Raw genomic sequence first — 25,105 nt, forward strand, 5'->3', positions numbered from 1 at the left:
GCAACAGAAAGGAAAACATTTTTTATGGTGAAGAGTGTGTTACTGATTTTCTGGAGTATTTATGTAGTAAACCATCCAATATTAATAAAGTTATATGCATTGCACATAATGCAAAAGGATATGATGCACATTTTATTCTGCGTGCAATGATATCAGCGAAACGATGGACTCCAAGCGTCATAATGAAGGGGTGTAAAATAATGAGTATTGATTGTAAATATTTAAAATTTATCGATAGTATTAATTTCTTTCCGATGGCTCTATCAAAATTGTCTGATGCATTTGACATAGAAGAAACAAAAGGTTATTTCCCGCACTATATTAATACGAAAAATAATCAAAGTTATGAAGGGCCTATGCCCGACCCTAAATTCTATGGTTTTCAGTATATGAAGGAAAAAGAACAAAAACAGTTTATAGAATGGTATGAAAAATCCTCAAATCAGACATTTAATTTTAAAGAAGAATTAATTCGTTATTGTCGCATGGATGTTACCCTTCTACGGAAGGCATGTGTTAAATTCGTAGTAGAATTCCAGCAAATAACTGATGTTAATCCACTAATCGAAGCAATTAGTATAGCCTCGGCTTGTAATCTGGTATTTCGACGCAAGTTTCTCAAAGAAGAGACTATAGGTATTATTCCTCATAATTTTTATCGTTGGCCAGATCAACAGTCCATCGAAGCGATTCAATGGTTGGTTTACGAACAAGAAAGACTAGGTATTACAATCAATCACGCAGCAAATGGAAAGGAAATGGTTCTAATGGGTGTTTTTAAAGTAGATGGTTACGCACGTATAGATGAACAGACCCATATATGGGAATATGAAGGTTGTTTCTATTATGAGTGTGTTAGATGTTTTAAAGTAGGGCGTGATAAACCTATATATAATGATCCGCATACCACTCTTGAAATACGCTATGAAAACACCATTAGAAAAATTAATCATTTAAAAAACCTGAGCTACGTAGTTCATGAAATGTGGGGGTGTGAATGGAAGAATGAACTACGTAAAAATCCGCAAATTGCAGAATTGGTGGCACATCACCCCCTATGTAGAAAAGATCCTATCAAACCTAGAGATGCTCTATATGGGGGGCGATGTTCCGCTGTTAAATATTATTATAAGACTGCCCGGGGGAGGAGGTGCACTACGTGGACGTCATTTCACTATACCCCTACTGTTGCAAGGTGAAAAAATATCCCATAGGGCACCCAAAAATCTATGTGGGTGATGATTGTCCCGCAATAGATAAATTTGAGGGTATCGTGAAATGTACAGTACTTCCTCTCCTGGATTTGTATCACCCCGTCCTACCATATCGCAGCAATCATAAACTCTTGTTCCCTCTGTGTCGCAGATGCGCGGACACTCTAAATACAGAGGACTGTGAGCATAGTGATGCGGAGAGGGCCCTCACTGGGACGTGGGTGGTGGACGAAGTACGTAAAGCCCAAGAGAAAGGTTATAAAATATTAGAAATGCATGAGGTATGGGAATATAAAGTAGTGCAAAATGATCCTGTTAAAAAAGAAGGTGGCTTATTTACAAATTATATAAATTTGTTCATGAAATTGAAAACAGAAGGTCATGGTTGGCCTAAATGGTGTAAAAGTGAAGAACAGAAAAGTAAATATATTAAGGATTATTATGAAAGAGAGGGAGTACAACTAGACAAATGGAAAATTGGTAATAAAAACAAAGCACGAAAAAGTATTTGCAAATTAGCACTAAATTGTTTATGGGGCAAATTTGCTCAGAATGATAATATGACTCACAAACAAATTATTCGAGAACCCGCCATATTTTATGATAAATTAACCGACAGTAATGCTGAGGTAACACAGGTAATTCCAATTGATGAAGATTCATTATTATTAAATTACAAGATTTTGGATGATGCAATTATTCCATAAAAAATACTAATGTAATATTGGCTGCGTATACTACTATGCATGGTTGCTTAGAATTATACAGTTATTTAGAGAAGGTAGATAAAGATGTGTTATATATGGATACTGATAGTCTCATTTATATAGTAAGACCTGGAGGCATAAAATTACCTCTTGGGGATTATTCCGGCGAGTTAAAAAATGAAATAGATAATGTAGGTCCCAATGCATATATTAATGAATTTTGTAGCGGCGGGACCAAAAATTATGCGTACGAGGTATTCAGCGAAGGTACAACAAAGACCTGTTGTAAGGTGAGGGGAATTACTCTAAATAGTGAAACAATGAAAATTGTGAATTTCGAACAAATTAGAAATATGGTTCTGAATGATGCCCCTCCTGTAAGTGTGTCAAACCCTTGCAAAATTCCTCGCACAAAAGACATCAAAATTATCAGCAAAATGGAAACGAAAACCTATCAATTGGTAAACGCAAAAGAGTTGAAGGAAGTTATGATACAGTGCCTTATGGTTTTAAGAGAAATAGACTATTGTAAAGAAGAATAAGTTGTGTAAATAGATAATTATGGATAAAAAACAACTTTTAAGTTCTTTCTACTTCATCGATGATTCCACCGATCTTTGTGTATATTTGAAATATAGTAGTGATTATAAATTTTATGTGTTTATAAAATTACGCATTGTTAATGAATGTATTGTGTTATCAATTAATGAATGGTCCAGGTTTTTATCATATTCCGTGTATATAAATGATTATTTTAGAGAAGGTGAGAATGCAACTGAATACGCACTAAGTGAGAAAACGAAAGTAATACTTGAAGCTAATAATGACGATGATAATTTAATGTATATTTGTGCAAATGATGATAATAGTAAAGTTGAAATAGATTTTTCTACATGGAAAAAAAATATGTTACTATTTCCCATGTATTGATGAAGCAATTTGTTCATGTTCTACACTTGCTCCTCTAATAAGTAAATATCTATATGAATGTGTTGTGAAGGGTAAATTTTCTAAAGTTACTTTTGTTGAAGATACTGTCACAGCAAATCGTATTCAACTAGAATTAGTTTCTATGTTATTGGGTGATTGATAAATATTTTATTTTTTTGAAGAAATATAAAATAAAGAGAAAATGGAGTTTCGACATCCTTTCACTTGCATTATTGCAGGCCCCACTGGGTGTGGTAAATCATATTTTGTAAAAGAGTTTTTAAAACATAATGCCGAAAAATGGAAAAATATAGTATGGTGTTATGGTGAGTGGCAACCTCTGTATGAAACTCTATCCTCAGGTTGTACATTTAAAGAAGGGCTCCCCAAAATAGATGATTTTTCAGCACAAGCTGGCCCACATCTTGTAATTATTGATGATTTAATGCGAGAATGTGATACACGAATTGTTGACTTTTTTACTAAAGGTAGCCACCACCGAAATTTAAGTGTTATTTTTATAACACAAAATATGTTTCATCAAGCTAAAGGTATGCGAGATTTATCATTAAATTGCCATTATATAATATGTTTTAAAAACCCCAGAGACCAGGCTCAAATTAATTATCTAGCACGACAATTATATCCTGGTAACACAAAATTTGTACAGGAGGCCTATCAGGACGCAACACGAGATCCTCATAGTTATTTGGTTTTTGATTTAAAAGAGAGCACTCCCGATGAACATCGTGTTCGAACAAAAATTTTCCCCTCAGATTCTTACAATTATGTTTATGTACCAGTAAAAAATAATCTCAATAACTGATATATTTTAATACTCAATTTTAGTATAATAGCTACAAAAAAATGATTAGCAAAGAGAGTGCACATTTACTAAAACTTTTAGCAAAGGCAAAACATAAAGTACGCTAAGCAATTTTACAAAATGCTGATCCCGAGTTAATTCGCTCTATTTGTGAATGTTCCTATAACGTATTACAAGGAAATGTTCCGTTAAATAAAAAAGAGAAAAATAGATTTAAAAAATATAGAAAGGAATTGAGGTATTTAGCGAAAAAAAGGTCCAACATTAAAACAAAAGAAAAAGCGAATAATTGTACAAAAAGGTGGGTTTCTTACAGCTTTGCTTGCACCTATTATTGGAGGTATACTATCTACTTTAATTAAATAATTATGCAGCATGCACAAAAGCTTGTTTTAATTGCACCGGTAAAATTGCACCAATATCAAACTATATCTAATTTAGATGATGAGATGAAAAATATTTTAAATAATAAAAATATGAGTGTTGAAGAAAAATGGATACGCTATAAAGAGGTGTTACAAAAATATTTACACATTGTGCAAAAACCTACTGCATCAACATCAACTAGTGTTGGTACTAAGAAGGGGGAGGAGGAGGAGGAGGACGATGAAATACTATCTACTCTCCCCGAAAATTGTCTGCGTAAAGCAAGACCTTTATTACGTAGATTAAAACAAAATTCCAACATTCATTGGGATGACAATGGTAATGTTAATATTTATAATAAATTAATTCCTGGAGCTAATATAGTAGATCTAATAGCAGATTTTGTCAGGTGTCGCAAGAAAAATATTCGCCCTACAGGTTGGGAACCCTTTGCGGTACTGTTAGCAAAATCCAATATACCTTTAGAGTATATAGGTAACCCACAGCCTATAGAATATATTAGTAAGCTGACATCATCATCTGCCGCTGCTGCTGATCCAAAACAGGAAGAAGAGGAGGAGGAGAAGGAGGAGGAGCCACCATGTAAACGTAAAGTTGTCAACAAATGGCGTGATTATAAAATATGAAGAAGCTGGCCGATATTTATTATAACCCTTCACACCCTGCCTCGTTTTCAACTGCTACGTCAGTATGGAGAGCTGTGAAGAAATCTATTCCTTTACACAAAGTGCAACAGTGGGTAAAAGAACAGCCGTCTTATACACTGCATAAACCAGTACGCAAAAAGTTTCCACGTAATCCCTATTTAGTGTTCAATATTGACGATCAGTGGCAAGCTGATTTAAACGATATGCACAGTCTGCAAAATATAATGATGGTAATAGGTATATTTTAACAGTGATGGATTTATTTAGTCGTTATGCATGGGCTGTGTCTGTACGTACAAAAACTGGTTAAAACATTATAAAAGCATTTAAGCAAATATTTGCATCTATCCGGCGTAGACCCTTACGTCTACAAACAGATAAAGGTACAGAGTTTGTTAATAAACCATTTCAGTTATACTTAAAAAAGCAAAATATTAAATTCTTCAGAACAGAAAATCCCAATATTAAGGCAAGTGTAGTGGAACGTTTTAATCGAACTCTTAAGGAACGAATGTGGAAATATTTTACAGCAAAGAAGACTTACCGATACATAGATGTGCTATCGAACCTTGTCCAAGCGTATAATTCTAGACCACATAGAGCTCATCAATTACCACCCGCCAGTGGGAACCAGGACACTTTTCAACAAGTTTGGAATAAATTAATAAAGCCGATGCCACATACTAACATTGCAAAATATAAAAATGGTGATACTGTACGCATTACTAAAGCAAAACGTCATTTTGGAAAAGGGTACAAAGAAAAGTGGACTGTAGAAATATTTAAAATAAAACAGGTGATACATAAGGAAAAGAAAGTGGTTTATGTGTTGGAGGACTTAAATGGTGAAGTGATTGATGGTACATTTTACGAAGAGGAATTACAAGAAGTGCCTCTGCCGAAACTTTATGAAATAGACGAAATTTTAGAAGCTAAAGGTAAACGTGTACTTGTTCGTTGGCGGTGATATCCCCCTTCCTTTAATTCATGGATTCCTGTGTCGCATTTGAAAAACATTTAGCCACAATACAATATTATAAACGACTGTTATATTTGTGTATATAGGAAAAAAATAATAATGAATGATCCATACTTTAAATACTATACACACCAGCAGGAAGTGGTTATAACGTGTATAGGGGTGCACCATATCAAGAAGGTTATGGTATTGGAAGTTTTTTAGGTGGTTTATTTCGAAGTGTATTTCCGTTAATTAAACAAGGAGCAAAAACTGTTGGTAAAGAATTGTTACGTACAGGAATTAATGTAGCTGGAGATGTATTAGGTGATAATAGACCTATTGACGAAGCATTAACATGACGTTGGCAAGAAGCTAAAAATAATTTAAAAACTAAAGCTCAAAATAAAATAAATCAAGTGTTGGAAGGATCTGGAAGAAGAAAACGAAGAAAAGTTCATTTTGCAAAGACTGGTGGTAAAAAAAAAGGAAGAGGGAGAGTGATATTTTTGATTAATATGGAACAGACTAGCTTTTATCTTACATTACCGAGTAACAGTTCTATGGAGTATTTTCCACAAAATACTTTGTCATGTTATACTACCAAATTATATCATCCATTGGTGCTAGAGAAAGGTGAGTGGCAGACGGCAGTTGTTGAAGTACATTATACAAATTCATTTCAGAATGTTTCCAAATATACTAATAATATTTATTACCGTCTCATGAATACAAAAAACTGGAACATAACTAAAATCTTACCAGGACACTATTATAATGTTGATGATATTCTATCTCAAATTAATCATAAAAGTGATATATTAAATTTACAATTAAAAGTTAAAGCATCAGTAAAACGAATCGAAGTCAGTAGAGTAATAAAAGATCAAGAGAGGCATATGAAAGTACGTCTATCTCCTGAACTAGCCAGAATACTAGGCTTTGATCACATAGAAGAAGATATTGCAGTTGTGCATCATGCTCATTATCCACCTGATTTACAAAAATCGCTACCTACACTTATGTATATTTACAGCGACATTGTAGAGCCACAAATGGTGGGTGACACCGTAGCTCCATTGTTACGTATTATAAATACAAATATTACAGAGTATGGTATTAATAATGTACATATTTTTGACAATCCTCACTATGTCCCCGTGCAACGTAAACAATTTGATCAAATTATTATTGATTTAAGAGATAGTACAGGTAATCCACTTCCTTTCCAACATGGCAGTGTATGTGTAAAATTACATTTTCGCAAACGTAATACGATATTATAAATTTTACCATGTGTGAATATTAATAGTAAGAAAAAGAGAAAAATGCAGTGTGAGTGTATGAAATCAGAATTAGATTTATTTGCTGGTTTACCCACTCAAACCAGTATTATAGGTAATAAAATAGTTCCATATAAGCCTGTGGCTTCGATAACTGATAATGCACCAATAGAATTTGTTGTCCCCGGTCATCGGGAAGATTATATTGACTTACCGCACACAATGTTTTATATTAAAGGTAAAATTACTAAATCAGATGGTTCTAATTTAACTTCTGCCGATAAGAAAATCGGCCCTGTAAATGATTTTCTCAATGCAATGTTCAGTGAAGTGCAATTATATTTAAATAATCAACTTATTTCCTACTCTTCACATACATATCCATATCGATCGTATATTGAAAAACTACTAAATTATAATGCTGAAGCTAAATCAACGCATCTTCAAACATCAATGTGGTTTAAAGATACTGCAGGACATATGGACAGTGTGGCCGATAGTAATGTAGGATTTAAACAACGTTTTCTTCTCACTACTTTAAGTCAGTCATTTGAATTATTGGGTTATATTCATGCTGATATTTTCAATCAGGAGAAATTTTTACTGAATGGTGTACAATTGCATATTAAACTAATTCCAGCTAAACCTACATTTTGTATAATGGGTGACGCAGATGCTGATGGAAAAGTTGTAATTACAGATGGAACATTGCTTGTGAAAAAGGTTGATGTGTCACCGGCCGTTAAAATAGCACAAAATAAAGTATTACAAAATCCTAAATTTAGAATAAAATTTCCTATAACAAAAGTGCCGGTGAAGACAGAAACTCTGCCACAAGGAATTATGGATAGTACACTTCCAGATCTGTTTTCAGGCATAGTGCCTAAACGTATTATTATCGGATTTGTTAGTAATACTGCTTTTAATGGTACTTATCAAACAAATCCGTTCAATTTTCAACATTTTAATATGTCGTTTTTTACATTGTATGTTGATGGAACGCCTTTGCCATCCAAACCACTACAACCGGATTTTGATAATAAACTATATATACAAGCATATTCCACGTTATTTACAGGTTCAGGTATTTATTATTCTAATCAATGTAATAATATTTCACTCGCCGAATATCCTAATGGTTATACTCTACTGGTGTTTGATTTAACTCCCGATTCTAGTGCTAGTGCTGCATTTCATACTAGTCCACAACGGCAAGGAAGTGTACGCCTAGAGGTTCATTTTAAAGAAGCATTGCCATCTCCTGTACCAGCGATTATTTACGGTGAATTCTGCTCAGAATTAGAAATTGATTTCCAGAGAAAAATATATATTAATTAAACAAAAAAATGTTAAATACACTTGAACTTTATCAGGCGCTACAACAAAATCTGCCTAAAAACCATTTTATTGGAGTATATGCTGCAGATGAGCTACCACTGTTTATTCATACATTTCCAGCAGCCATAATTATAAATACACATTCTAGTGATAAGGCTGGGGAACATTGGGTTGCTGTTTATATAACTAATATGCGTGTGGGGGAGTATTTCGATAGCTATGGTATTCCACCTTATATACATCATCATATAAGGTTTTTAAAACGAAACTGTCTGTATTATACATGGAATAAAAGACGAATTCAAGGTGATTTATCTCAATTTTGTGGACATTATTGTTTTTTTATATCTAACATGCCGTGCGTCTGGTTATTCACTACGCAACTTCTTAAACAAATTCTCATTTACCATTATTGATGCTAATGATATTATGCTCTATTCATTTATGAGATGGTCACTGGCGCGAGATTAAGTTCTCCGTAAACCATGTGTGTGATGGTCACTGGGGCGAGATTAAGTTCTCCGTAAACCATGGTCACTGGCGCGAGATTAAGTTCTCCGTAAACCATGTATGTGTGATGGTCCCTGGCGCGAGATTAAGTTCTCCGTAAACCATGTATGTGTGATGGTGGTTGACATGAGATTATATATGAGTGTGTGTGAATAACCAGACGTCGTAATTTTTTTATACTCTGCTAAAATGTCTACAAAATGAATAACCTAACGTTTTAACTCATTGCCGGTCCCAAGCCCTGGATGAGAAAGGAGGAGCGAAGGTTCTAACAGAACGAGTACTTATGTATTATATGCTATGTTCAAATAGGGGTGGGAAAAGAGAACAAATCTTATGTATTATCTGCTATGTTCCAATAGGGGATGGAAATATGCTCATAAAAGAGAATGAATACACCCCTAAACTGGAGGTGGTTGTGTTTATTATCTGCTCTGCTATGTGTTCGTAACTTGAAAACGAATACACCCTGCTATGAGTTCGTAGGGGTTGAAACGAGTACACCCCTAAAATACTGTGTGTTCACAGTCTCTGCTATGTTAAAATTAGGGGTTGGAAAATAAGCCATGCTCTTTTATTAAAGCGTAATTTTGACCCGTTAATACGTGCATATTACATTTACTATTGATGAATGATTTCCATTGAGATTCTATATCGAGCACTTAAGAGAAAATTTTCCAAAGAGCATTTCATTCTGAAGGTACATTGTGCGATATTTTGAACATCATAAAGATTAGTAATTGTGGAATTAATATATTACGTAATTATCGAGTACTATTTTCAAGTTTGTACAGTCAAGGACAATAAAAATAGGATTTGGTACAATTTTAGTAAAAAGTATTGTAAAATGAATAAGAATTTGATTCGAAAGAATTTCATGAGATTGATTGTGATGTTTCTTGATGTCACTAATTAACAATTGTTGTACAGTCGGTGACAAAGGTTATTGAATCATAGATTTTCTAGTTAACATTGAACTTTCACTTAATATTTACGAAAGAAATTCTTTGAATAGTATATTTGAATTGAAGGTAGATTGTTGAGACTGATTAGCTTCAGATTTATTTTATTATTATTAAATTATCTATTACTTTTTGAAAAATTACCTTTTCGAACTTATATTCAAGCGAATTTAGATTCAAATTGAGATACCGAGATTGCTGTTAGATATTGTAATTAAATTAATAGTCAATATATCTGAATCAAATTAAATTATAATTTGAATTGGATCTCTTACGTATTACTACGCGGGATATATATATATATATATATATATATATATATATATATATATATATATATATATATGTATATATATATATATATATGCATATTTTTTTAAAATTTTACTTCTGATGTTATTGTTGCTTTGTGCATTTGTATTAATCTAACGTATTAGTATAACTGCACAACAAACTCTTTGAAATAAAGTTTGTTATTGAAAATTTGAAATATGGTTCTTTCATTATTTATGATTATCTGTATATCCTATGTGTTTGTGCTCTGTATTAACATATTCACAAGGAATATCAAACCGTCCAGTCTGACACGGCGGCTTTGGGTTTATGTGTCTGTTCGGCCAAGACTCTTCTTTCGGGTTTGCTACTCGAGTTTAAATCGATTGTTGAATTATAATTATTTTTCTTAGTTAAGACTCTCGATTTGGATTCGTGTGGCGTGACTAGGAGGAAAGGGTCGTTTCATAGCTACGAGAGAGTATCTAATTAAAAGAAAGGGTATCTCTTACAAAAAAGATTAGTATTAGTAATATATCTAATCCTTATTATAATAGTAAAAGAGAATTAGTTTCCAAATATTTGATAGTAAATTTTGTATGTTTATTCCCTTTAAATTTATGCTTTTCTTATGCGAAAAGTTTTGCGATTTAAGAGAAATAATTGGAAATAATAGTGATTTCTTGTCTCTTCCGAATATTGAAATTTCGCAGCTAGTTTTTGTCGTATCGATTTTCATTTGTGTAGTGTAGTTGCAGTCTTAGATTTAGCTTGTATTTATGTTAATATTAAGTAACATTTATTATATATTACTTGTATTGTGTTTATGCTATTGAATTTCAGTACAATGGAGGATCTTAGAGACCATACAGTTATTGATATTCCAGATTCCGAATATTTAACGTTGGATACCACAGGGCATGTCGATTTAGATAGAACTTTAGACTTTGGTTCTGTTAACATGGAATTAACTCCTCCTACACAGGGCAGTTTATATATACGTCAAATACCATCGCCTTTTGTTAATTTGTCTAATCGATCCACCCAATCATCGAACGGTACTTTTGGTTTCAGCCGCATCGTTAATGCTACTAGTTTAGATGGTTCTAGAATGGAACAGAGACAAGTGTCCTTTGCTAAACCGATGTTAAATGAAAATAATTCAATACCTTCCGAGAATAATCCTGTAGGTGATGAGCGGTTGCGTCATCGATACTTGAATTTAGGAAACTATTACAAAATAGTTTCTTGTATTAGAAATTCAACTCCTCGAGTGGGTAGTAATATTATTCTTGCAGGGAATGCCAACTTTCGGTCAGAGGGTAGAAACACCGAATCCTGTAGACCTAACGTTTTTTTCAAACCTAAGTTCTCATGTAGAGTCTAATAGCTCTGATTCTGATATTGAGCATAAGCTAATGGTCAAATATACTCATATGCGATCATTGAGTTATTTAGAAAATAGGTTACGAGACATTAAGAATGTTAACGGCAAAAACAGTATTCAGGTTTTTGAAATGCTATTCAAGTTGGAAGAAATATTAATGGATAGCAGTTATTCTTTAGGAATGCTACTTTCTGTCTTGATACCTAAATGTGAAGCGGAAGTATTAAAAGTAGTAACTTCAGCATTAAATGAAAACATGAGTTGGGCAAATTTTAAGCAGAGTATTTTGATGAAATTTGTAACTCCCATTACTATTCATTCACTAACAGGAGAACGTGTTTATAGAAAACAGCGAATAACTGAATTTGTAAATCATTATGTGAAATCGATTATAGTTTCCATGTCTGTGTTGAACATGAGTATAGGGGATGGGGACTTGTTCAAAACAATTTTATGCGGAATGAATCCAAGTATTAGGTTCAAATGTTGAATTATTATGAGCCTTCGAATAGGTGGGAATTGTTAGATATTTCAGAGAAATTTGTTTTGAGATTTAGAGAACAAATAGAATACAATAGATATTGTGGGATTAACAAAGGCAAACCAAATATGGTATTATCAAATAATAGTTCGATGACTCGTGATATTAAGATGAAAGATAATAGTGTTAAACCAGATCATAATGTGAAACTGAATTCAATGAATGAAATATCTAGGAGTTCGATTTCTTCAGGGTTTCGTTCATTCAAAAATAATCGGTCTGATCAAGTATTGAATAAAAACTTTAGCAGAATTCCATCTGAAATGGACGGAGTTGTTGCGACTTTTGTAGTTGCAAACTGAACAATATTCTAACTAGTGTTGTGTCGATGGGGGGTCAAGTTTCAATCTCGTTACCATTGATATGGTCAGGCGTTGTGGATCCGAGAAATGTATTTACGAAGTGGAAGAGAAAACTGTGAATGCTCCTTCGGGTTTAAGTTTTATAACAAGAGAAGAAATTGTGCTAACTATCAGTCTTTCGGGATATTTCCAAACTGTAATCTTCAAGGTGGTCGAACAATTGCCTTGTGATTGTTTGCTTGGGATGTCATTTCTTCGGACTACGTCTGCTTTATTAGACTATGATAAAAACCTTTTAATTTTGAACAATAGAAAAAAGAGGTTACGACTTCAATATCGGCGGGATGTGTTCAAACGGAATATTGATGGATTTAGATCCAGTGATCGTGGTGGCCAGCGAAAGTTTTGGCAGAATAAGTCTTCTTCTGTGAATGCGGCTAATGAGAATTCATCGGGCCAGACTTCATTGTTCATCAGGGCCGATTTATCTTCCATGGGGATTAAAGAGAAAGGGATCCAGTGTGATTTGGATCGACAGCAGCTGGAATCTCAGATATTAACAATCAACGCTCCGAGTTCTTCGCAAATTTTAGAACTGCGAGGTTTAATCGAATGCAACTTGTCGAAGGGACATACTGATGCAGTGGTAGCGCATCCCGAGATGGAAGAAAATAGCTGGTGACAGTTGATAATCAGGACTTAGTGAAATGTAACGCCTTCAATCATCGAGCAAATACTTTGGTTGATTTAGCCATGATTTCAACCAACTATGAACCAGTTGAAAGGACTGATGATCATCTTATATCGGCTGACAGTGCGAGTCCAAACGGTCAATTGGATGGAAGTACTTCGTCAGTGTTGGGCTACAAACAGGATTCCACTGTTTGTAATGAATCTTCAGGTCGATCAACGTTGAAGAAAAAGAAGACGAAGAAGAGGAAAAAGAAGAAGAAACATTCCAAGGAGGTGCTAAATCGAAGTGAAGAAACTAAGCCAAAATTGAAGAAGACAAAGGCGCTTCGGTCCATCGATGTTAAAAGCCAATTGCTGAAAAGGAAGTGAAAAGCAGTTCATCGGAAGCTTCAGATGCTGAAAATTTTCATACGCTTCTAAAACAAAATAAGAAGTATGTGACGGAGAACTTACCTCGTCGGACTTTAAAACTTGATCATTCCGGACAGGTGAAAAACCGTGATAGCATACAGGTTGAAAAACCTAAACTTGACGATACCTGGAGTTATCGGGATCCGGATGTTGAATCATTTATTTACTCGGTTAAGATTGAATATGCTGATGTTAAATCTGAATGCGTTAGATATATTAAAGATCTCGTCGGAAGGCTTATAAATATATATTTGTTTGTGTTTATTTGTTATAATGATCTTTACTCTTGTTAAAAATATTAGCGAGTACTCTGGGCTAAGGGTGTGTCCAATCGAAGCTTTTTATGGACGTCCGAGTTATACCCCTTTGGAAATCCGATGGAAAATCTGTGAGTCCGATCTCGCTGGTAGATCTTCCCAAAAAATTTGGCTGAAAGCTTTGGCCAATATGGAAAAGAACTGGAATAACAGGAGGAAGCTCATGATGCAGCGTAGAAGAGAGGTGAACTTCAATATCGGAGATAAGGTTTTACTCCGCACACATGTTAAATCGTCCTTAAAGGATCATATAGCCAAATCTCTAAGTGACAAATGGCATGGGCCTTATGTTGTCAGGAAGTTCCTCACACCCAATACCATTCTTGTCTCTGACGAGAACGATACTATGACTTCGTATAGAAAGAGTCATGTATCAGACATAAAGATTTATCGTGAACCTCGATCGAGAGATCATCAGATCAAATCAGTATAGGAAGAGATAAGAAAATTTATAGTAACAGATAGGTAAGAATATAATTAAGAATATTGCAAGAAATTATGTATATATATGTTTTTTGAGAAGTGTAACTTCTTTGTTTTGTTGAATGAATTCTGAAGCCGTGGATACGGATTCAACAAAAATTGTCATAATGGTAAGCTGAAGAATGTATTAATATTTATCTTAATAAATTGTAAATAGTATTTATTGAATTATGTATATTTGTTTTGTATATATGTTAATGTTTTCTTCTATTTTGTAGCCAATCTATTCCATGCCAATTGGAGGAATATTTTTGCATGTTGCAAAAAATTTTTTACGGAGGGGTGGATGTAATTAGTCGCCTTGAGGACACCCCCCGGCTCCCGACTCAATGAACTCGTCCCATGTTGATGACGACTAACGAGATGCAAGAGATTGGGAAGAAATAGAAAATAAGGGAATATAATTACATTATGTTATAGTGTTGTTTAAAACAAGTTAAATCTAACCTGTTTATATATATTTATTCTTTGTATCTTTTTCTGTTAGTTTTTTAAAAGTAAAAAGGAAAGAGTACGAGTGCGCGAATATTAGAACTGATATGGAAATCATTCATATTTGCTAGCGCGTCACGTGGTGGTTCATAGCTTCTCGGTATGCGGTTGCCTTGTGCCCGCATACTCTCTCGTAGTTTACCAGCCAGGACAGATCGTGAACTCGTAGCTGTTGTTTATCAGTCAGGACGGATCGTGAGCTCGTGGTTGTAGTTTGTCAGCCAGCATGGAGCGTTAACTCATGATTGTATGTGTGGTGACGGTTGTGGAACGAAACGTGTACCAGTCTTTGCATGGTGTCGTTGTTTGTGTCTGAGTTTAACTGTGAAGTTGAACTGGGGCAATGAATGTATTGGGCATAACGGCAAAAGGAGTGAAAAGTGTGGAAAAAAGTGCTTAGTGATATGAAAATAATCACAGTTTTTCAGAAGCTAGTATTTCTGTTATGCTTCTTTTCTTATTTTAAGCAGAGAAATTATAGGAGTATTGGAGCCGAGGCAGGAATTGAGCGGGGGACCAAAGGAGGTCAACTTGTGCCCGTTTATATGTTACGAGTTTGTTCTAATAACCAGTGTAATCGTTTTGATTACTATAACCTTAGTTGTCTGGTTAGTTTGTGGAGCATTTTTGCCCCAAAGGACGAATTCTGCATTTTTTTGTGGGACAATAATTAGCGAAAAGAAAAGAAAAGAACTGAGAAACAATAGTTACTTGCTTGGGTTTTGTAATGCAGGAAGCTTTTCCCTTAATAAGCTCAAGTGCTATTGCAAGTAACCGTTTGTGCGCCGAAACTAAGTTTAGTTTGAATTTTTGGACGAGAATCTTTTAAAAAAGGTTCTGGAAAAAAGTACCGTTTGACCAATATGTTTGTTCGCTTCGAGTTTCATCTCGGTCAGTCAACGAAGCCAATTCCATTACTGTAACACCACGAAATAAAATAACAAGAAGACGGAAAATTTGGGTGTTTGGTTTTTCAATTTAAGTATTGGATGGGTCACCTTGTTAACAATTCGTGTTTGTTTGTGGTTAAAGTCGTTTCCGCTTTGGTTAGTACGCAATTTGCACTTGATTTAAATTGCCACAGTAGTGATCTCTTACATAAACTAGTTAAATTCTCCAAAGATTGTAATTTTGGAATTTGGTGGAATGAAAATTCGGGAGTATTGATCCGAACAATTCTAAAGAATATTAAAAAGTTCGACATTTTTCCTTGTGGATATGTTTGTGACTTTAAAGCGTAATTTTGACCCGTTAATACGTGCATATTACATTTACTATTGATGGATGATTTCCATTGAGATTCTATATCGAGCACTTAAGAGAAAATTTTCCAAAGAGCATATAATTCTCAAGGTACATTGTGCGATATTTTGAACATCATAAAGATTAGTAATTGTGGAATTAATATATTACGTAATTATCGAGTACTATTTCCAAGTTTGTACAGTCACGGACAATAAAAATAGGATTTGGTACAATTTTAGTAAAAAGTATTGTAAAATGAATAAGAATTTGATTCGAAAGAATTTCATGAGATTGATTGTGATGTTTCTTGATGTCACTAATTAACAATTGTTGTACAGTCGGTGACAAAGGTTATTGAATCATAGATTTTCTAGTTAACATTGAACTTTCACTTAATATTTACGAAAGAAATTCTTTCAATAGTATATTTGAATTGAAGGTAGATTGTTGAGACTGATTAGCTTCAGATTTATTTTATTATTATTAAATTATCTATTACTTTTTGAAAAATTACCTTTTCGAACTTATATTCAAGCGAATTTAGATTCAAATTGAGATACCGAGATTGCTGATAGATATTGTAATTAAATTAATAGTCAATATATCTGAATCAAATTAAATTATAATTTGAATTGGTTCTCTTACGTATTACTACGCGGGATATATATATATATATATATATATATATATATGCATATTTTTTTAAAATTTTACTTCTGATGTTATTGTTGCTTTGTGCATTTGTATTAATCTAACGTATTAGTATAACTGCACAACAAACTCTTTGAAATAAAGTTTGTTATTGAAAATTTGAAATATGGTTCTTCCATTATTTATGATTATCTGTATATCCTATGTGTTTGTGCTCTGTATTAACATATTCACAAGGAATATCAATCCGTCCAGTCTGACACGGCGGCTTTGGGTTTATGTGTCTGTTCGGCCAAGACTCTTCTTTCGGGTTTGCTACTCGAGTTTAAATCGATTGTTGAATTATAATTATTTTTCTTAGTTAAGACTCTCGATTTGGATTCGTGTGGCGTGACTAGGAGGAAAGGGTCGTTTCATAGCTACGAGAGAGTATCTAATTAAAAGAAAGGGTATCTCTTACAAAAAAGATTAGTATTAGTAATATATCTAATCCTTATTATAATAGTGAAAGGAGAATTAGTTTCCAAATATTTGATAGTAAATTTTGTATGTTTATTCCCTTTAAATTTATGCTTTTCTTATGCGAAAAGTTTTGCGATTTAAGAGAAATAATTGGAAATAATAGTGATTTCTTGTCTCTTCCGAATATTGAAATTTCGCAGCTAGTTTTTGTCGTATCGATTTTCATTTGTGTAGTGTAGTTGCAGTCTTAGATTTAGCTTGTATTTATGTTAATATTAAGTAACATTTATTATATATTACTTGCATTGTGTTTATGCTATTGAATTTCAGTACAATGGAGGATCTTAGAGACCATACAGTTATTGATATTCCAGATTCCGAATATTTAACGTTGGATACCACAGGGCATGTCGATTTAGATAGAACTTTAGACTTTGGTTCTGTTAACATGGAATTAACTCCTCCTACACAGGGCAGTTTATATATACGTCAAATACCATCGCCTTTTGTTAATTTGTCTAATCGATCCACCCAATCATCGAACGGTACTTTTGGTTTCAGCCGCATCGTTAATGCTACTAGTTTAGATGGTTCTAGAATGGAACAGAGACAAGTGTCCTTTGCTAAACCGATGTTAAATGAAAATAATTCAATACCTTCCGAGAATAATCCTGTAGGTGATGAGCGGTTGCGTCATCGATACTTGAATTTAGGAAACTATTACAAAATAGTTTCTTGTATTAGAAATTCAACTCCTCGAGTGGGTAGTAATATTATTCTTGCAGGGAATGCCAACTTTCGGTCAGAGGGTAGAAACACCGAATCCTGTAGACCTAACGTTTTTTTCAAACCTAAGTTCTCATGTAGAGTCTAATAGCTCTGATTCTGATATTGAGCATAAGCTAATGGTCAAATATACTCATATGCGATCATTGAGTTATTTAGAAAATAGGTTACGAGACATTAAGAATGTTAACGGCAAAAACAGTATTCAGGTTTTTGAAATGCTATTCTAGTTGGAAGAAATATTAATGGATAGCAGTTATTCTTTAGGAATGCTACTTTCTGTCTTGATACCTAAATGTGAAGCGGAAGTATTAAAAGTAGTAACTTCAGCATTAAATGAAAACATGAGTTGGGCAAATTTTAAGCAGAGTATTTTGATGAAATTTGTAACTCCCATTACTATTCATTCACTAACAGGAGAACGTGTTTATAGAAAACAGCGAATAACTGAATTTGTAAATCATTATGTGAAATCGATTATAGTTTCCATGTCTGTGTTGAACATGAGTATAGGGGATGGGGACTTGTTCAAAACAATTTTATGCGGAATGAATCCAAGTATTAGGTTCAAATGTTGAATTATTATGTGCCTTCGAATAGGTGGGAATTGTTAGATATTTCAGAGAAATTTGTTTTGAGATTTAGAGAACAAATAGAATACAATAGATATTGTGGGATTAACAAAGGCAAACCAAATATGGTATTATCAAATAATAGTTCGATGACTCGTGATATTAAGATGAAAGATAATAGTGTTAAACCAGATCATAATGTAAAACTGAATTCAATGAATGAAATATCTAGGAGTTCGATTTCTTCAGGGTTTCGTTCATTCAAAAATAATCGGTCTGATCAAGTATTGAATAAAAACTTTAGCAGAATTCCATCTGAAATGGACGGAGTTGTTGCGACTTTTGTAGTTGCAAACTGAACAATATTCTAACTAGTGTTTGTGTCGATGGGGGGTCAAGTTTCAATCTCGTTACCATTGATATGGTCAGGCGTTGTGGATCCGAGAAATGTATTTACGAAGTGGAAGAGAAAACTGTGAATGCTCCTTCGGGTTTAAGTTTTATAACAAGAGAAGAAATTGTGCTAACTATCAATCTTTCGGGATATTTCCAAACTGTAATCTTCAAGGTGGTCGAACAATTGCCTTGTGATTGTTTGCTTGGGATGTCATTTCTTCGGACTACGTCTGCTTTATTAGACTATGATAAAAACCTTTTAATTTTGAACAATAGAAAAAAGAGGTTACGACTTCAATATCGGCGGGATGTGTTCAAACGGAATATTGATGGATTTAGATCCAGTGATCGTGGTGGCCAGCGAAAGTTTTGGCAGAATAAGTCTTCTTCTGTGAATGCGGCTAATGAGAATTCATCGGGCCAGACTTCATTGTTCATCAGGGCCGATTTATCTTCCATGGGGATTAAAGAGAAAGGGATCCAGTGTGATTTGGATCGACAGCAGCTGGAATCTCAGATATTAACAATCAACGCTCCGAGTTCTTCGCAAATTTTAGAACTGCGAGATTTAATCGAATGCAACTTGTCAAAGGGACATACTGATGCAATGGTAGCGCATCCCGAGATGGAAGAAAAAAGCTGGTGACAGTTGATAATCAGGACTTAGTGAAATGTAACGCCTTCAATCATCGAGCAAATACTTTGGTTGATTTAGCCATGATTTCAACCAACTATGAACCAGTTGAAAGGACTGATGATCATCTTATATCGGCTGACAGTGCGAGTCCAAACGGTCAATTGGATGGAAGTACTTCGTCAGTGTTGGGCTACAAACAGGATTCCACTGTTTGTAATGAATCTTCAGGTCGATCAACGTTGAAGAAAAAGAAGACGAAGAAGAGGAAAAAGAAGAAGAAACATTCCAAAGAGGTGCTAAATCGAAGTGAAGAAACTAAGCCAAAATTGAAGAAGACAAAGGCGCTTCGGTCCATCGATGTTAAAAGCCAATTGCTGAAAAGGGAGTGAAAAGCAGTTCATCGGAAGCTTCAGATGCTGAAAATTTTCATACGCTTCTAAAACAAAATAAGAAGTATGTGACGGAGAACTTACCTCGTCTTACTTTAAAACTTGATCATTCCGGAACGGTGAAAAACCGTGATAGCATACAGGTTGAAAAACCTAAACTTGACGATACCTGGAGTTATCGGGATCCGGATGTTGAATCATTTATTTACTCGGTTAAGATTGAATATGCTGATGTTAAATCTGAATGCGTTAGATATATTAAAGATGTCGTCGCAACGCTTATAAATATATATTTGTTTGTGTTTATTTGTTATAATGATCTTTACTCTTGTTAAAATTATTAGCGAGTACTCTGGGCTAAGGGTGTGTCCAATCGAAGCTTTTTATGGACGTCCGAGTTATATCCCTTTGGAAATCCGATGGAAAATCTGTGAGTCTGATCTCGCTGGTAGATCTTCCCAAGAAATTTGGCTGAAAGCTTTGGCCAATATGGAAAAGAACTGGAATAACAGGAGGAAGCTCATGATGCAGCGTAGAAGAGAGGTGAACTTCAATATCGGAGATAAGGTTTTACTCCGCACACATGTTAAATCGTCCTTAAAGGATCATATAGCCAAATCTCTAAGTGACAAATGGCATGGGCCTTATGTTGTCAGGAAGTTCCTCACACCCAATACCATTCTTGTCTCTGACGAGAACGATACTATGACTTCGTATAGAAAGAGTCATGTATCAGATATAAAGATTTATCGTGAACCTCGATCGAGAGATCATCAGATCAAATCAGTATAGGAAGAGATAAGAAAATTTATAGTAACAGATAGGTAAGAATATAATTAAGAATATTGCAAGGAATTATGTATATGTATATATATGTTTTTTGAGATGTGTAACTCCTTTGTTTTGTTGAATGAATTCTGAAGCCGTGGCCACGGATTCAACAAAAATTGTCATAATGGTAAGCTGAAGAATGTATTAATAGTTATCTTAATAAATTGTTAATAGAATTTATTGAATTATGTATATTTGTTTTGTATATATGTTAATGTTTTCTTCTATTTTGTAGCCAATCTATTCCTTGCCAATTGGAGGAATATTTTTGCATGTTGCAAAAATTTTTTTACGGAGGGGTGGATGTAACGAGTCGCCTTGAGGACACCCCCCGGCTCCCGACTCAATGGACTCGTCCCATGTTGATGACGACTAACGAGATGCAAGAGAATGGAAAGAAATAGAAAATAAGGGAATAAAATTACATTATGAAATAGTGTTGTTTAAAACAAGTTATATCTAACCTGTTTATATATATTTATTCTTTGTATCTTTTTCTGTTAGTTTTTTTAAAAGTAAAAAGGAAAGAGTACGAGTGCGCGAATATTAGAACTGATATGGAAATCATTCATATTTGCTAGCGCGTCACGTGATGCTTCATAGCTTCGCGGTATGCGGTTGCCTTGTGCCCGCATACTCTCTCGTAGTTTACCAGCCAGGACAGATCGTGAACTCGTAGCTGTAGTTTATCAGCCAGGACGGATCGTGAGCTCGTGGTTGTAGTTTGTCAGCCAGCATGGAGCGTTAACTCATGATTGTATGTGTGGTGACGGTTGTGGAACGAAACGTGTACCAGTCTTTGCATGGTGTCTTTGTTTGTGTCTGAGTTTAACAGTGAAGTTGAACTGGGGCAATGAATGTATTGGGCATAACGGCAAAAGGAGTGAAAAGTGTGGAAAAAAGTGCTTAGTGATATGAAAATAATCACAGTTTTTCAGAAGCTAGTATTTCTGTTATGCTTCTTTTCTTATTTTAAGCAGAGAAATTATATGAGTATTGGAGCCGAGGCAGGAATTGAGCGGGGGACCAAAGGAGGTAAACTTGTGCCCGTTTATATGTTACGAGTTTGTTCTAATAACCAGTGTAATCGTTTTGATTACTATAACCTTAGTTGTCTGGTTAGTTTGTGGAGCATTTTTGCCCCAAAAGACGAATTCTGCATTTTTTGTGGGGCAATAATCAGCGAAAAGAAAAGAAAAGAACTGAGAAACAATAGTTGCTTTCTTTGGTTTTGTAACGAAGAAGCTTTTCCCTTAATAAGCTCAACTGCTATTGCAAGTAACAGTTTGTGCACCGAAACTAAGTTTAGTTTGAATTTTTGGACGAGAATCTTTTAAAAAAGGTTCTGGATAAAAGTGCCGTTTGACCAATATGTTTGTTCGCTTCGAGTTTCATCTCGGTCAGTCAACGAAGCCAATTCCATTACTGTAACACCACGAAATAAGGTAACAAGAAGACGGAAAATTTGGGTGAGAGGATTTTCAATTTAAGTATTAGATGGGTCACCCTGTTAACAATTCGTGTTTGTTTGTGGTTAAAGTCGTTTCCGCTTTGGTTAGGACGCTATTTGCATTTGATTTAAATTGCCACAGTATGATCTGTTACATAATCTAGTTAAATCCTCCCCAGATTGTAATTTTGGAATTTGGTGGAATGAAAATCCGGGAGTATTGGTCCGAATAATTCTAAAGAATATTAAAAAGTTCGACATTTTTCCTTGTGGATATGTTTGTGACTTTAAAGCGTAATTTTGACCCGTTAATACGTGCATATTACATTTACTATTGATGAATGATTTCCATTGAGATTCTATATCGAGCACTTAAGAGAAAAATTTTCCAAAGAGCATTTCATTCTGAAGGTACATTGTGCGATATTTTGAACATCATAAAGATTAGTAATTGTGGAATTAATATATTACGTAATTATCGAGTACTATTTTCAAGTTTGTACAGTCACGGACAATAAATATAGGATTAGGTAAAATTTTAGTAAAAAGTATTGTAAAATGAATAAGAATTTGATTCGAAAGAATTTCATGAGATTGATTGTGATGTTTCTTGATGTCACTAATTAACAATTGTTGTACAGTCGGTGACAAAGGTTATTGAATCATAGATTTTCTAGTTAACATTGAACTTTCACTTAATATTTACGAAAGAAATTCTTTGAATAGTATATTTGAATTGAAGGTAGATTGTTGAGACTGATTAGCTTCAGATTTATTTTATTATTATTAAATTATCTATTACTTTTTGAAAAATTACCTTTTCGAACTTATATTCAAGCGAATTCAGATGCAAATTGAGATACCGAGATTGCTGTTAGATATTGCAATTAAATTAATAGTCAATATATTTGAATCAAATTAAATTATATTTTGAATTGGATCTCTTACGTATTACTACGCGGGATATATATATATATATATATATATATATATATATATATATATATATATAGATAGATAGATAGATAGATAGATATATATATATAGATATAGATATAGATATATATATACATATTTTTTTAAATTTTACTTCTGATGTTATTGTTGCTTTGTGCATTTTTTTTTAATCTAACGTATTAGTATATATACACAACCAACTCTTTGAAATAAAGTTTGTTATTGAAAATTTGAAATCTGGTTCTTCCATTATATATGATTATCTGTATATCCTATGTGTTTGTGCTCTTTATTAACATATTCACAAGGAATATCAATCCGTCCAGTCTGACACGGCGGCTTTGGGTTTATGTGTCTGTTCGGCCAAGACTCTTCTTTCGGGTTTGCTACTCGAGTGTAAATCGATTGTTGAATTATAATTATTTTTCTTAGTTAAGACTCTCGATTTGGATTCGTGTGGCGTGACTAGGAGGAAAGGGTCGTTTCAGATTCCTGGTTCAATATCAGCTCGCGCACAGTGTGCATCGGTTTTTTTGTGGTTCGCCCATTTTCTCCTACTTTCTTCTATCAGCCACTTAATGTATTCTCATTATCGTGGTCACCTTTAGCCTAGGTGGAATAACCGTGGACTCCTTCTCAATTCCTTTTCCTACAATATTGAATAAGGATGCAAAAAGGGAAGTAACGAAGAGGGTAATCATATTATCAAATGAAAAATCAATTCTGAAATGTGTCTTTCATGAAAGTTCAGAAAATTAATAGATCAGGACTAGATATACAGCAGATATTGCAAGGCTAAGATTTCAACTAGGAGCTATTTCTCATTATTTTCAGGACCCCGCTGGATCTAGAGGCTAGCATACTTATCTTGGACCCAGAACCGTGCTCTATTCCCGGTAGGAGTACAGTTGAAGGAAGAAATTGGTTCGGATTCCTTTACGTCTCCTCTAGTCTACACAGCATAATTGAGTGACGTCAAACTCAAAGCAAAGCAAATCATTATTTTTGATTTCCATGCTACATGATAGTATATCGGACTGTATTTTACCATTTCCATAAGATAATAAAATCCATTGACAACAATGATTGACAAAAAAAATGCAAAAAAAGTAGAAATCCATTAGAATATACTTACTTAAAATCGCAGATGTTGAGGTATCATTTTTGCTTCTTTCAAGCATACACTCATCTTCAGAATCTATATATGAATCTGAATCATATTCATCTACATCATTATAGTCAGAAATTTAATCTATGTCACAATCGTCACTAGATGAAATATCATCACTTGAAGGATCTTCTGGCGAAAAGTCAGAATCAATGATTTCTTCATGCAAACTTTTTCTATGTCTTCGCAAGATAGATTTTCTGATGCCATGGTGCTTCTCATACATTCGAGAAAACAATTGAAGAGTGCCTTGTGTCAAATTTCACTCTGAATAATCAGTGGTATGTGTCGGAAAAATACAAAAATTATTAATTATTGCCTGGGTCCTATATGACCCCAATGGTACTCGATGCAGGAAGTAGAGAAACTTGCGCTCAAATACACACAAACAAAATCACAATGTACCAAAGTGAAGTTCCAAAGCAAACATGAAAATCCAACGTTTTTCATTTTTTAAATGTAATATATTACGAGAGTTTCACACTGTTAAACTTAGCTTGGAGTCATAAGCACCCCACGGTAGTAGCAAGGTTAAGAAGTTCAGAAAGGTGATATTTGATAGAAACTTTCTTTAAAATGCCATCTTCAAAACTCTAAATTTTCATTAGGTTATAGTATCTTCTATGATAAAGAGTCACTGAAAATCTCAGTTGCAACAAAGGCTTAATTTAGTTCTAATAAATTTTTGTGTAATGCAGAAAGAAAACATATGGGTCTAATTATTTTGTTTCTAGAATGATATATCCTAATTTCAGGAAAATGGGAGACAATGAAAGCAGAATTTTTTTTCAGCACGAATCTATAATGGGCTAAAACGAAATTTGAAGTAGGCATCCTGCAAAACAAAGAAGTAAACTTCTATCAATTTACTTTTATTAGTTCTCTAAGGTAAATGATATT

At 34.0% G+C, this 25,105-nt stretch overlaps 1 protein-coding gene across 1 annotated transcript; it reads left to right on the forward strand.

Moving 5' to 3' along the window:
* The first annotated feature begins 254 nt into the window (after positions 1 to 254).
* On the forward strand, positions 255 to 1,921 carry LOC145682922 (uncharacterized). Its single transcript, XM_081754283.1, has 2 exons — positions 255 to 850; positions 1,366 to 1,921. The coding sequence occupies exons 1-2, from the start codon at positions 255 to 257 to the stop codon at positions 1,919 to 1,921; spliced, it is 1,152 nt and encodes a 383-aa protein (XP_081610409.1).
* Positions 1,922 to 25,105: the final 23,184 nt, after the last annotated feature.

The sequence above is a fragment of the Thermobia domestica genome, chromosome 4, assembly GCF_964235325.1.
Source record: "Thermobia domestica chromosome 4, izTheDome1.hap1.1, whole genome shotgun sequence".
Lineage (NCBI taxonomy): Eukaryota > Metazoa > Arthropoda > Insecta > Zygentoma > Lepismatidae > Thermobia > Thermobia domestica.